Source organism: Phalaenopsis equestris, unplaced genomic scaffold, assembly GCF_001263595.1.
Source record: "Phalaenopsis equestris unplaced genomic scaffold, ASM126359v1 Scaffold000469, whole genome shotgun sequence".
NCBI lineage: Eukaryota > Viridiplantae > Streptophyta > Magnoliopsida > Asparagales > Orchidaceae > Phalaenopsis > Phalaenopsis equestris.
The window spans coordinates 664,239-680,448 of record NW_018164910.1 but is presented as its reverse complement, the minus strand read 5'-3'; the positions used below and the strand labels follow the sequence as shown (position 1 = coordinate 680,448).

The following is a 16,210-nucleotide window of genomic DNA, read 5'->3' as shown; positions in this document are numbered from 1 at the left end:
AAGCCATAATTAAATTAAGGGTCTGTTTGAGATAGTTGTAACTCATTAAAAAAACATAATAATCTGATGCTCAAAAAGCTACGGTGACAATTACAATTTTTTTTCTTTAAAGTCAAACCGCGGCTAGAAAGCTACTACCGCACATAGCCAGGAGTGGTGGGAAACACAGTTTTCAGCGGGAGCTTTTTGAAAAAACTATCAAATCTCAATTTACCCAAACAGACAAAACTTTTGTGCGGTGGTGATGATTGACGGCCCCAAATGAATCCTAAATCACCATTTTGTCAAACTGCAAATTGCTGACGGAGCATGTCAATGTTCACATTCATACGTACCACACAATTTTATTGTATTTACATATCTTACACCTAAATATTCATCTTTACATGCATACCATTCAAATATTTAAAATCACATCTAAAATATCAAGATCATATATTTTTTTAGTGAAATGCACATTTTCATGCAAATATTTATGACACTAAGGTGTGATAAAGGTAAACATGAATGTCTAGATGTAAGATATATAAATATTAAAAATTTATGTGGTGTATATGCAAATTTCCCTATTTTTTTAAATTTTAGAGAAATTTACATACAACCACACTTTTCTTATGCACTTGTATATTTACACTTATAAAATTTTGGTGTCATATATCCATGCATAAAAACAATATTTTTTGCTTTTAAAAAGTAAACAATAATTATATATTTGATTTAATGTTAAAGTTTTGAGTGACATGGATATAAATATGAATGCTTAGGTGTTAGATATAAAAATACATAAGAATTGTGTGGTATATATTGTGAACTTATTCAATTACTTGATCAATAAACATCAATTTGTTCATCATGCACACACTAAGGATGCGTTTGCGGCAACTTGTGTGTTTCAGGATAAGTAAGCAGCTTATCCTGAAACGCGGCCCGCAGGTCGACTGAGGGGTTCGACCCGCGGTCTGCTCAAAAACGCCCCCGCACTTATAAGCTGCCCCAAACGGGCCCTAATTCTCTTACACTCCTATAGCTATTAGAAGCTCACATAACAAATCAAATTCAGAAAAGAAGCACTATAAAAAAAATGCACTAATTATTTAGATTCATGTAAATGTCAGCGCTCAAAGACAAATAAATATCAGTTTGTATTCCAAAGGGTCACATTAAACGCATTATAGATCCCATATTAATGATAGCTTAACCGCACTGGTAAACTTTACCTCACAAGATAGTTAAGTTAAAAATGTCTGACCTCATTTTCTGAAGTTTAAATGGTTGCAGGGTTGCTTCCATTCTCATTGGAGAAGTCCACTCTTCTTGCCCCAGCAAATTGCCAGAATGTAAAGAATGAGGCAGCCGCCGACGGTGCCCCCGGTGGCCTCCCAGAACTGGTGAAAGGTTGGGACATTGAAGAGTTCGATGGTGATATTCATGCCAAATATACCGACCACGACGACGCCGGCGGTGATGACCAGAGTGGCGGTGCTCAGCATAACGCCCATCTGGAGCAGTTGATTTTGCTTCTCGTCGAGCATTATGTTGATGTAATCCTCGGTGTCGTCAACGTACTCCCGAAGCTGCAATATGACTAATACATTAAGAACATGAATATAGCCTTTGGTTCGAAGATTATGCCTTAGAAATTAAGATTTAAAATTATGTAATTGGATACTAAGGTGTTTTTCCATCGCAAGACAAAACGTAAGCCTCAATGTGTTTTGAGGCATAAGACTCATATTTAAAAAAAAAAAAAATGCAAATTAATAATTATTATATAAACTACAAAATGTGAAGTAAGAAAATAACAACTTAATATTCTAACTTATCAACACATTAAAAAGAAATATAACACTTTAACTATGTAAAAACATAATAAATTGCATAAAATTAAAAATAAAATGTCAATATCCTATCAAATTATGAAATAAAATGGGTTCTACAAACATTACAATATCAAAAAAAAAAAAAGATATTAAAAAAAAATTAAAATATCAAAACATAACAATCAAAATAAGTTCAACATATACCTTTCTCTCTCACTCATCCCACTTAAAATAATAACATAACAAATCATCAATATTTGAATTTTTTTTAACATGAAAGTCCATATTACTCTCATCAGCCAATTGATTTTTATTGAAATCATTGACAATGAAATATTTATCTTGCACTTTATCCATACCGAATCTATATTCTTCCATTCCTTATGATTTTTAAACCCAATTAGTCAGGATTGTGACTTAGAAACTGCATTATGAGATGAATTTCTTGGACTTTCGTACAGGTCAAAAAAGTGCAGCAGCTATTGGTGCGACGTCAGCTTTTTATGAAACAGCGGGAATGGTACTAGTTTAAATGTGGATTTATTTGAGTTGGATAATGTCAACCTTCTAAGACTGATTAACTCAAGGTTCAAATTTGGTATTGGGTGTCAAATATGAAAGTGGTTACAAGATGATTTTCACCGAGCACAAAATAATTTTGGAGGATTCACAAACATGCCAATCAATATCTATGCATTTACATATCTAACACCTAAACTTCAATTTTTAGGTATCACTTTACATAAGCATGAAAAAGTATATTTTACTTTTTTTTTTAATTTTTTAAGTTAAAATGGTGGTATTTTCGATGTGATATGAAAGATTTGGAAGGTACAAAAGTAAAAAAAGTAAAGTTTAGATGTTAGATATGTGAATGCATGTATTTTACATTTTTTTTTTTTTCAAGTTCAAATGGTGGTATTTTTTATGTGATATGAAAGATTTGGAAGGTACAAATGTAAAAATGTAAAGTTTAGATGTTAGATATGTGAATGAATAGGAATTGGGTGGCATGTAGGTAAATGCCCCCAATAATTTTATGTGGGAACTGCATGAAATACCATATGCTTTGTTGAAATAACAGAGTAGAATGACTGCTGTGTCAAACGGAAAAAAATTTAAATGTGGAACTATCAGAAGAATATAGCATTTTTATTGAATAAAAGAATAGTAGTATGAATATCATTGCTCAACTAAAAAGCAAATTTACATACATCCCACACATGTCTTATGTACTTCAGCTCTGATACTGAACCTTCAATATTGTCTAGTAGAATTCTATGGTTGTCTCGCGGTCACAACGAAATATAACAGATTAGTAGATATCAAAAAGTTTGGGTTAGAAATATAAATATATAAGAACCGTGTGGTATGTATGTAAATCCCGCTAACTAAATTAAGAAAACATTATGAACCTTCATGCATTAAAGATAAATTCAAAGAACAGAACAAGGAGCTATATGCAATAGTAAACACGTAACCAGGAAGCTTATGCCTACTGATGGCGATAGGCGGATCTCACTGTCACGCAGTTTATCAAAATTGGCGTGCGGATAGTGCCAAAAAGCATAACCGCTTGCATGGAACTACAGCCGTGATGGTTACTACCATTCTTTCGTCGCTAACTCCAGTGAAGGCTTTTCACTACCTCTCGGCCCTTTGGGATGTCACCTCCTTGTCACCATCACGAGGCCAGCTTTGATTAATGCATTGGGATAGGTCGCAAGTGAAATATGAAGCGATCCTTTTTCTTGGTACTCTTGGAGGCATGAAACCAAAGGGATCATCATAGAAGGAGATAATGAGATGATCATCAACTCTTTCGGTGAAAGTAAGGTATGACAACAACCTGGCATCGGGGCTAATATAACTATTCTTACTAAATTCAAGCAAGTTCTTTTCTTTTTTGTTCAAATATAGCTATCCATTTTTGTTCTCGACTAAGCTTTGGATAGGCCTTTTGTTTGGGATGCTCACACTTGTGACTCCAATTTTTTGAGTGTAGTGGAGGCCGATGCCAATTACATGAATTTTTCTGTGTAGCTTTTATAATTTCTTTTATTTTGGTTAATGCAAAATGCACACTTTTACTAAAAGCTTATGCAACGGTAAATAAGTAACCAGGAAAGCTCCTAAAATCCTCCATGGGACAGTTCTAAGAACGAAATAATATATGGCGGGAACTTAGACGTAGAGCAACGCTCCTTAACGATATCAAAAAAATTCCCTTGTGACCTGTGAAAATGAAATAAGTGCGACATATGAGAAGAACATGAGCCAATATTTTCTATTAATGACGAGTAAAGTGACAAAATAGTCCCCTGACTGCTTACATGGGGTCATTTTAGTCCCATAATTTATAAAAATGTCGAACTAATCCTCAAATTTTTTTTAATTGAAGCTGAGATAGTGCTCTTTGGGGACTGTTACAATCATATTAAAAGAGTCTGGGGCTAAATTAATACTTAAATAGACTTTGAGACTAAAATGACCCACTGCAAAAAATCACTAAGACTATTTTGACACTTTTCTCTATTAATAGTAAGCATTTATGCATGGAATTAACGGATAAAATGCTTTCTTATGAAAATAATAGGGCCAACAATGTAGTAAGACTAATGCTTGACCAACAAATCTATTGCCATCACATCATAAGAAACACGAAAGCAACCACAGAAGCACAATGATACAAGTGTTATGCCGGGAATCAGGTGAGACCTATTCAACATCGGAGAAAAATAAATTGAAAATATAAGATAGATCAACACACAAAAAATACCATAATTTTACTCATTCACCCAATTAATGGATGGCGCCCGTCTGCCATCACTATAGATTTCACTATATATATATATATATATATATATAGATAGATGGATGGATAGATAGATAGTTGGAGTTTTTACAGTCCTAGTATCTCCAACATAAACTAAATATGGCACCCTTTTTTGAAAAAAATATTTAAAAAAATAGAAAAAGGGCAGTAAGAAAATAAAGTGACCTTCTAAAAGCACCCTTAATGAAAAATCTCATAAATGTAAGATTTGAGTCCCCGAGTAAACGGCACATCCACAACCACCAAAGAACAACTCAACAGAAAGATCCCTATCTAGGGCCTTTCGCTTTGCTATTAGCTCTAATTTAAACAGAGAAATTCCATATTATATATTAAAAGATAAAGGCTAAAATCTAGAGAAGCTTATCAGCCCCATAAAAGAATTAGGGGAATTTACATACATACCACCCAATCCTATGTATTTACATATCTAACACCTAAAGTTTAATTTTGTACATTTATACCACTCAAATCTCTCATAGCACATAAAAAATACCACTATTTTGACACTTCTAAAAAATGAAATTTAGATGTTAGATATGTAAATACATAGAAATTGAGTGGTATGTATCAAAATCTTCAAAGGAAATATAGCATACCGCAGAGAGTTTATTAAGGGTGCCATCTATCTGAACAAAGTAAGCCTCTAAAAGCATCTCCAATTCCTCAATGTTAAGCTTGAAACCACCTAATCCTCCGGAGGTGCTTTCTGTTTCAGTTTTGGCATCTTCATCTCTGAGAAAATAAAACGTACAAAAGAAATTACAAATTAGCATACAGACATTCTTAATGGAGGCACACTCTAAAATTTTACAAAAAACATTCAACCTTTTCGTCAGGGCTAATGACCAACACTGGCAATTTTAAAAATTTCTTCTCGCCAATGTTATGATATGAAAAATACGATAAATGCTGATAAGAAAATTAAATTATGAAAAAATAGTCATCTGTTCTCATTCAGACTTGGGACCAACATTCATAGAATTTAACGAACTAAGATTTATCCCTCTTGTAAATCTTAAATTCTGAAATAAACAATCAAGTAGTTTATCTGGATTTAGCAGGATTTAACACTCGTCTTGCCATACAATTTTGTTGAGCTTGTAAATCAAGATCTGAGCCAAACATCTTACGTATTGTGTTTGATAACTCATCACATCTATTTACTAACCATAAACTGCATCGCCATAATTTTCTTCAATGGTCACAGTCCATCTTCATGCACGTTTGCGGGAGAGGGAAAGATGGACATTTTACAGATGAAATTTCGGCTCCATAAATGATAGAATCTAAATATTGAGTCTACAAAACTAACTTTCACTTGGTTATGTCATAGTTAATAAGTTTCATGACCATAGAGATTGGAGAAAACTTCCTGTTTTATAGGACTGCCAAGGAGATATGTGAGGTTGTACGTGGGACCTACTCTAATACTGAAAACGCCTGGGAGGTATTTGATATTGAGACCGGACTACATGATCTACGACAAGGGGAATTGAGTGTTGCTCAATTTTTCAACACTCTCACACTTTGTTGGTTGTAACTGGACATGTATGAGATTTATTCCTGAAAATGCCCTGATGACTTTGCCTTGTATAGGAAATTATTGAACCAAAGAAGACCATCAAATTCCTTCTTAGCCTCAATAAACACCTAGATGACGTCATGGGGAGAATCAAGAGAATTAAACCCCTTCCTACCATTCGGGATGCAGCTGCAGAAGTTCGAAGGAAGGAAAAGAGAAAGAAGTTAATAATGACAGACAATCATAACACATCATCTGCTGAAGGGTGACCTTGTACACTCACAACTCCTCTTAGAATAATAAGCCCAGGAAATGACGAACATAGTGCGATCATTATAAGAAATTTGGTCATGTAAAGAAAAAAAATATTAGAAATTACACTGAAAACCTATAGATTGGAAGTCATCCAATGGAAGACATGATAGGGAGAACCGTGCAAATACTACTATCACAACCAACAATAATGCATAACTCAGTCCATTTGTCGGGGAACAAATTGAGACACTGCAGAAAATATTAGGTCATGGTTACATTTCTGGAAAAGTACCACAATCCTCTACCGAATAACCGACCACTCAACCAACTCCACTTGAAGAACCAAACTTTGCCACTAAAACTGCCCCAATTGTCTCTACTCCACATCAGCTTGACGCTAGTGATCAGTACTTCATTTGCTCCAACCAATCCTCGACGCACTCCTTTGACCTCCAAAGATTCTAGAATTACCTCCATGTCCTCTGTCAACATCAGAGGTAGTGAAGATGATGGAGTATGATCTCTGATGGCACACCTCAACTGTGATGTATGTAAGAATAGATGCAATGATGATGATCGTAACCTCAAACGGCAGGCCACCACCCCAATGTGTGTTGCAGTCTCATAGGATCCAAAAAGAAAATTTCTTGCTCCTAGCCAAGATTTTCTGCTAATAAATTCTCAGCTTCAAATAAACCCTAAACCAGGCTCGAATTATGCCTCCTACTATGTTTATCTACCTTCCTTTTCATTATCTGTTGGGCCTTACCATATGTCCCTTGAGCTCCGCCAATATCTCGTCTCTCTCTCCAAGTACTGGTTTACATTAGATATCAGTGCACTAATATGCTCATAGTTTATCAGGTGGGATGGATCCAGCCTATACAGAATCTTGAAAGGGTTGGTCTGTATCGCAGTATGGTACAAAGTATTGTACTAATACTTTGTCCAAGAAATCCTCTTGGCCCAAAGCTTTGGCGTATCTGTTACAAAACAAATAGGGTATGTCTCCACACTTTTGTTGACCACCTCTGTCTCGACATCCGTCTAGGGATGATATGATGTGCTCCTCTTTAGGAGGTCCCTTGTAACCTGAATAGTTCCTTACATAAGTGGATGAGGAACACTATCTGATATGATAGATTATGGAAGAGCATGCAAACGGACCACTACCCGTATGAACACCGTGCCGACTTAGACAGCAGTGTAAGCGTGTCATAATGAACTAAAATGTGCATACTTGCTCCACCGATCAACTACTAAATAAAACCATAACCCCTCTGATCATGACAATCACTTTTATGCCTATTGCCAAGCTTACTACTGTTTAGGTTCTAATTTTTCTTGGAGTAATCCAAGATTGGGCTTTATAACAACAAGATATCAAAAAATGCCTCCTTCAATGAGGACCTTGATGAGCTCCACATGACTATACCTCCACATTTGGAAAATAGATCGAACAACAAGTTGCTTTGCAAGTTAAAGAAATCTTTATATTACTTGAAGCAATCTTCTCTTACTTGGTTTGACAGGTTTTCTAAGACTATGATTACAAATTGATATCATTGGTGTCAAGTTGATCAAGCACTGTTTGTTAAATCTAATATTAGATACAAATGTATTATTCTCATTGTATATATAGATGATATTATCTTGATAAGTAATGATTCAAAGGAAATTATTATAATAAAAAGGAAGTTTGTAACAAAGTGTGAGATCAAGGACCTCGGGAATCTCAGATATTTTATGGGAATGGAGGGCTCGATCTAAGAAATAAATTTTCATATCCCACAGAAAGTAAATATTAGATCAGTTAGGTGAAAATGGTATGCTTGGGTGTAAATCTATTGACACACCCATTGATTCCAACAAAATGTTGAATATAATAAAAAAGTTGTCCTGTTGACAAAAGAAGATATCAAACATTTGCGGGCAAACTTCTTTACCTATCACAAACAAGACCTAATATTGCATAATCATTATAGTAATCCAGCACATGAATAATCTAAATAAATATCATTTGAAAGCAGTGAATAAAATCCCAAAATGCTTCAAGATGACCCCTAATTATGCTCTCTTCAAAAGATCTGAAAACCGCGAGATTGAGATGTACACAAATGCTAGTTGGGCAGGAGAGGTAAATAATAGGAATCAATCATCGGATATTGTTCATACGTCAAGACAATCTCGTCACATAAACAAATAGAAAGAAAGCCACCGTCTCTTAGATTACTGCAAAATCTAAATATCGTGCTCTTGCGCTAAGAATGTATGAGATAATGTGGATTCAAATGCTATTAAGGGAACTTAAGATTAAGATGCAAGACCAAATTAAAATGTTCAGTGATAGCCAAACTGACATTAGATAGCCAAAAATCTTGTGCATCATGACAGAATAAAACACAGAGATTGCCTAACACTCATCCCAAAAAAGGTTAATAATGGAACTATTCAGCTCAACTATGATCCTGCACAACTTCAGACTATTGATATTCTCACTAAATCATCGTCATGAATTACAGTTTAAGCTTGGTTTGTATAATATATACAACTTAACTTGGGAGGGAGCAATGAAAAGTGTCAATCTACATTAGAAAGTAACTTATTTCCTTTCCTTACAATATATTTCACTAATTGAGTCATTTATTAGATTTTTTTCTTTTCTATTATTTTCTAATTTTGGAGGGAATCCTATTTGATTGTCTTTCATTATTATATGTATAACAAGGTGTAATGAATGACGTAGAGCGAGTCAAATTCTTTTCAAATTACTACAAGTGATATGGTGTAGCTGCTCGATGTACATACCCTAAATTTTAACAACAACAACTAAGTGGGATCAGCTACGTGAATCATTTTTCTCATTGTTTCCTATTGAGTGTCATATTTTCATTTAATTTTTATAGATTAAGATCATTTTTTATACAATATGCCCAAGTCTTTTAAGATCTACCTGTCTTTCATAACAAAAGCCGAATCTAAAACATATACTCTTCTAACCGGATCATCAGATGGTCGACGTTTAATGTTACCAAACCACCTAAAACAACTCTCTCTAATTTTGTTCACCACATGAGCTACACCGACACTATCACGTATATATTCATTTCACATTGTCTCCAAATGTCAAGCCACTCATCCCCAAAGCATTCTCATCTCCTAAATTTGAAGATAAAAAAAAATATCACGAGGTGAAAACCAGCCCCCACAAGCAGAGTTCAACCCCACGATCAGGCAGTAAAAGTGCATCTGGTTGAGTATCCAAGCCGAACCTATTAGAGGAGAAACTTGTACATATTAGAGAAAAGGTGGCCACCGGTGCTCCTAATTTCATCACAACCAAGAAGAGTTTCTGTTTCAAATGTCATGATTTGGGCACATTGCATCTGATTGTCCGAACATGACGATGATCTCTTTCACTGAGTAGGGAACAATTGAAAAAATGGACAGTGACACAAGAGATGATGAAGACGTTGGAGAGGAGTATCAACTTTCAGCCGATGAGGGAGAGATGTTAGTGATTCAAGCTAAGCCCACGAGAGAGACTCCAACCAAGCTAACATTGATTGTCTTAGTAGGTAGTGAGTCAAAAAAGTCGACATAAAAAAACAGCCCTTGTTGCAAGAGTTATCAAATAATCCGACTAACAATTTACCTCATGGGTAGTTGCCGCTAAGAGTGGTTCAACATATCAAAGACTTCATTTTAGGGTCGACTCCTCCAAACAAGCTTATTTATCTGAAGCGCCCAACCATATATGAAGAATGGGAGACGTGACATATTTAAAGGATCGAGATTTCAATCATAATAGTACACACACACATAAATATATGTATGTCTGTGAGTGTGTTTGTGTGTGTGTGTGCGCGCCACGTGCCCCGACCTGTTGGTTGGCATCCACGGTATATGACCCCTCAAGTCGGGAGTTCGAATCTCCTTTGGCATAGTTGGCCTTAAGGAGGTGGTACTCGAAATATTAGGCACATTAGGGGTGGTTGAAGGCTCGTATAATAGCCTCTGGCCATTCTTTTAAGATATATATATATATATATAAAATAGTTGTATCAAGGCATGCTTTGAAATGACTCCATTAGGTATAGCAAGGCGACGACTATTTATTCTATCAAGACATGCTTTGAAATGACTCCATTAGGTATAGCATGCATCGATGATTTTGTTAGGGTGGTAGATTGATTCCAGAAACCTACAGAGAAGAAGAATAAGCATCTTCTAGCTAGGGAGATTGGTGCGAGAGCTAGAGCAAAATAGCAATAGTAGAATTGTCGCGGTGAGGGATTCCGTGATACACAGAATCAAGACCCCACATTCAAAAGACTAGTGAACCATCCCGATTTCTATCCTGATACTTTTAATTTTTTTCTTATTTTATTATTTTTAATTAGGGGTCTTTCAATTATGAGACTATTTATGCATGTACTTTGTTGTATTTGAGACATTTGCTTTATTTTGAGTAATTTAGGAGATTGATAATGAAGCTTAAGTTTAAATTAAACTCTTCTCATAAGTACTAATAAATACTAGGAGATTGCAATTTCTATTTTCTACTTTAAGGAGTCTTGAATCATTTTCTTTTTGTAAGTGATGTGTCTATTGCTTGTTTAGGAATGGGTGGTGAACCTCCTCACCATCCATATATCGTCTTTTCAGGGTTCTTTGTTGTTTTTAGTCAGGACTACAGTCAAATGTCATCTATCCCCAACCAAACATTGTCGAACGCCCATATTTTTATTTCCTTCTCATTTCACAATTACCTTCCCGTAAAATCCGCTTCCACAACACCTTCTAGGAGCACTAGAACGGTATCACTTTAGGTGTTAGATAAGTAAATACATAAATATTGTGTGGTATGTATGTAAATTTCCCAATCCTTTTTTAGGTAACCATGCCAAAAAAATTGCTTTCACTAGACTGAAGCTATTTATTCCTACATTTGTATAGTAAAATGTGGAAAGCAAGGAATCACGACCTGATAACGACTACGAAACAATTCACGGTTGTCCTGCAGAAATTATAGCCCATCAAACACGAGAACAAAATGATAGAGGTTAAGGCAAGGATTTGGGTGGTTTTTATTGGACTACATCACTTAGTTCCATAAACAGATGATTTCTATATATATATAGTTGCAATTAGGATTTCTATCGATTGTAAGAACTTAAACCGTATGAATGACCATATTAGTATATTACTCCTTAATCCAGTCATTACTAGTATAAGTCAATAGAACTTTGTTTTCAATTGGAGTTTATCATTTTCCAAGTTTCATTAAATTTAGTCAATAGTTTAGCTTGATAGCTAGTGTCTAACGAAATTTGAATTTTGGGTGCATGATTTTTCATATCACAAATTAGTTTCGCATTAGAATTCCTAAACTCTAAAGCATCCAAGATCATATCCTGACATAAAATTCCTAGTTAATAGATAAAGTAAACATAAAAATAAAAGGATATTCACTTATTGTCTTAGACTTGACAAAAAGATAATACAATACACGTACTACCACATTTTATAAAAAACATAACACGATGAACATGGTTAATACAAGCACAATTGTCAATATGCTATGATCAGCCTTCTAGCATCTATGTCGAAGAACATACATTTCCACATGGGTTTTCGGTCATTTAAAGATATAACTGCCTCATATTGCAAAAAAATATAAGTAACACACGGAATTTCAAGAGTGGAGGAACAAAAAGGTATTAAAAAAAGAGCATTGTTACTACAATTAGCATTAATGCATTGTTTAACACAGCTATAGGTGAAATTAAAAGGACTTAGTTCTAGGAAAACATTCTACGCAAGATCTACAACAGAAATTTCTTCAGATTATTCCTTCTCAAACTTTTCTTCACCTAGCCTACTTGAATTACAATAAGAGGCAAAGAAAACAACTTTGCTTACCCGTCATCATCCATTTCAAGCTCAACATTTCCGATATCAGCTCTCGAAGAGGTTTCACCAGCTCGTTGATGAGCCAGTTTCTCAGTTAAATACATTTCGGCCATATCCATGTCATCATCCAGTAAGTGTTCCAGCTCATCTCTTACCTATTAGGTGAGAACAATGCACATATTACAAAATTACAGGATTCAAGTTCATTAAATCTAAACTAAACAACAATAAATATTGGTGCCAATTGATTAAATCAAATATCATAAGTGTTCTCTGCATGATGAGATAAAATGAAATATGCAAAAGATGCATAATCACATTTGAGCCACATACACAATGTTTACACAAAAGCAATTATAGACATCTATATACTGATAACACAACACATGAAGAGCTTTAGAGCAATTACAAGGAAAATTTACATACATATCACACGATTCTAATGTATTAACATATATCACACCTAAAATTTCATATTTACACATATAGCATTCAAATACTTAATATATCACATTAAAGATAGCACTATTACAACTTTTAAAAAGCAAAATGCACGTTTTCATGTATAGGTTTACAGCATTCTATGCATGTAAATATGAAGGTTTAGCTGTGAGAAATATAAATGTTATAAGAACTGTGTGCTACTGCTAGGTATGTAAATTTCCCAATTTATAGTTATAGCCCACATTTTCGTATACCAACAAATGATTTTTTTCTTAGTGAAAAATGAATTTCAGAATTTCTTGGTTCAGACCTTCTGCACACGTCCAGAAATTGCAACGAGGCGGGACTTTATCTGCCTTACACGCTCGAGATTAAGTGTGCTGATTTTTGACGTCAACTCGTCCAGAGCAGGGTATGCTTCTTGCTCCAAGGTTAATGTCTGAAAATTTAAAACAAGAACAGACGTCGATAAAAAAATGGAGAGCATTTACATTCTTACCACAACATTCTTATGTATTTACATATCTAACACCTAAAGTTTATTTTTTACATTTATACCACCCACCAAAATCTTTCATATACCACCAAAATCTTTCATATCACATCATAACTTTTACCATTTTAACTTTTAAAATATGAAATACACCTTTTCATGCATAGGAAAGGTGGCATACATGAAAAATTGAAGTTTAGTGGTTAGATATGCAAATACATAAGAATTGAGTGGTTTGTCTGTAAATCTTACCAAAAAAAAAAAAGAAAGTGAATGAAGTATATAGCAGTTGCTTAGCAATAGGACAATGTTTTAGATAAAGCCTGATGAAATGAAACTAACAAGGGCCCCTTCGCAATGCATGGAATAAAGTTGCATTAAAAAAGATGTTAAGTGAGCATATGCAAAGTTTGCTCAAATACAAATATTTATAGCTATACAACTTCAATTTTGAGTGATTTAAAGCAATCAGATCTAGCCTAATTCGGAAGCTATAGTTGTATTCCTAAACCACAAATATTAACACCTATAAAACTTATTTTTATTAGTCTTGATAATTATGGTAGCTGATAGCATCCCCTCAAATCACTACGGTCATGTTAAAAAGCTTCAACTTGCCCTAAAGAACTGATGACATTGTCGTGTAATGGCCTTCTGTTAAGAATTTAGCTAGTTAACAACCAGGAAAAATTCAAGGGGCATTTACTAACAAACCGCCCAATTCTTAAGTATTTACATATCTTTAAGATTTAATTATTAAATTTATACCATGCAAATCTTTCATGTCACATAAAAAATATCACCATTTTAACTTTTAAAAAGTGAAATAAAGTTTTTTCACGCATAGGAAAGGTGGTATGTATATAAAAATTGAATTTTAAGTGTCAGATATGTAAATACAAAAGAATTGAGTGGTAAGTATGTAAATCTTATTGTGAGTTGTTAAAAAGAAAATAATAATAGAAGAGATTTAAAATTGTTAAAAGGAAATAATAATTCTAATATTATTACTAACAAGTTTTTTCTTGCTAAATTAAATAATAATGATGACAAGAAGGATTTAAAGCTGTTGAGAATTGAATGGAATTTAGGGTCCTATTTGTAAATGGGAAATATAGATGTCAAAGGTTTTATTTGTATAGAAACTTGCAAGACTATATATAAGCCAAAGTCTTTCATGAAAAGAAGAGATTATTGAGCAAAAACATATCAATTTGGTATGAGGGCGCGAACCTACCGCCTCTTGCTCGATCCGTGGAACTTCTTCGGCGTCGTCCTCGAAATCGTGAAGCAACATCGATGAACAAGCCGGGTTCGTGAAGCAGCCACGGCGAGTACGATCGGATAGGTTTCGTCTTGGAGAAGCAGTCCCAATCTCTAACAGCGGCATTGTCTTAGCGAAACAGTTGCAATCAAAGCTAACAGAGGAGGCTTCGACTTCAAAACAGGGAGGCAGGAGCAGCTTAGGTGGTCTAAGTAGGCAGTGGTCAGCTCAAACTTGCTTAAGACTAGAAAGTGAGGAAGGCAATGGAGCAGTTCCTTCATTTTTGGAGTTGCACTCGACGATAGGGAGGCGAAGGATAGAGGCGGTTGTAGTTTTGCGTGCGAAACAGAGGGGGTGCAGCCTTGTGCGGGCTAAGGCAAAGTGGATCGCATGAACTTGGAGAAAGGAAATCGCGAAGGATAGAAGCGGTTGTAGTTTTGCGTGCGAAACAGAGGGGGTGCAGCCTTGTGCGGGCTAAGGCAAAGTGGATCGCATGAACTTGGAGAAAGGAAATCGCGTGTGATCTAAACTTGATCCTTGTGATTATAAATGTCAAGAGTCAGAGATAGATTAAGGGATTGAAACTTTTGGTGAAGATGGATCCTAAAGTTCTAAAGATCATGGTTGGGAACATATAGGGAGCTAGCGTCACGACGAGAGCCACTACCCCAACAAGTGCTCTGACGCAGATTAAGCTAGATCTCCCTCTTGTGGATTCGAAGCTCAATGGATCGCAAACGTATTTGAGTTGATCGTATCGGGCTGCTCTATTAGGGAAGAGACTAGAAAGATACCTGACGAGAGTCGAGCCAAAGAGGGACAGTGTTGAGAGGGATTAGTGGAGAACCACAAATGTCTTGCTTTACACCTAGCTACTCAACTCGATGGTTTCATGGATTGCCTCATCAATGGATGTCATTCGAAAGATGAGCAGCATTTTGACAAAGCTCAATAAGATTTATGCTGGAGCTGAGAACCATATGAGTGTATTCCAGATTCAACGTTGAATAGAAACAGTGGTTCATGATGAAAGATGGATTTAGTTGTGGCAAGATCTTGATCAATTCTCACCTATGTCAAATTGTGGTGATCTGGGGTGCAAGAAGGGAGAGATCTTTGCACATATCAGGACTATACAGTTTCTAGCTCATCTGAACTAAGCCTTTGATTAGAGGAGATCGGTCCTCCTAGCCCAGACAACAATTTCTTCACTGGATGAGGCCATCGTCGAGATGATACAACAAAGTCGCATGAGATTGTACTCTGAGTTGAGAGTACTTCCAAATATGCGATCAGCTTTGACCGCCTCGCTGAAGGTATGACAAGTGTTCAGAGGGAGACCCACAGATGCTACAACTATGGAGAAGTGGGACAACTGAGCAAGCTTGTCCAAAACCACCTAAGTAGAGAGAAACGTGTGGACATTGACAGTCTAGAGGTCATGGTCGTAAATGTAGGGGTTGAAGGGGTGGACAAGGGGCCAACCGGACAAATTTGATGGTAGCGAAGAATGAGGGAGCTGCAAACTGATGAGGATCGAGATGTCCTAGAGATGTTGAAGAGGAATAGAGAGCAGTAGGTGATTTGATTAAGGATGCATCCGCCTTATCGACATCAAAGGGGTTATGTACACTCAAGAAAAGGTACTCATCATACA

General features: G+C 35.5%; 1 protein-coding gene across 1 annotated transcript in view; it reads right to left on the bottom strand.

Annotated features, from left to right (window-relative positions):
• Positions 1 to 1,073: 1,073 nt before the first annotated feature.
• The window catches only part of LOC110027940 (magnesium transporter MRS2-F-like), a 28,538-nt gene continuing 13,401 nt past the window's right edge, over positions 1,074 to 16,210 (bottom strand). The window contains exons 3-6 of the mRNA XM_020729595.1: positions 13,107 to 13,235; positions 12,362 to 12,507; positions 5,256 to 5,391; positions 1,074 to 1,574 (exon numbers count right to left, since the gene is read on the bottom strand). Coding sequence (XP_020585254.1) covers positions 1,293 to 1,574; positions 5,256 to 5,391; positions 12,362 to 12,507; positions 13,107 to 13,235 — 693 coding nt within the window. The 3' untranslated portion in view covers positions 1,074 to 1,292. The remainder of the gene's footprint in view (positions 1,575 to 5,255; positions 5,392 to 12,361; positions 12,508 to 13,106; positions 13,236 to 16,210) is intronic.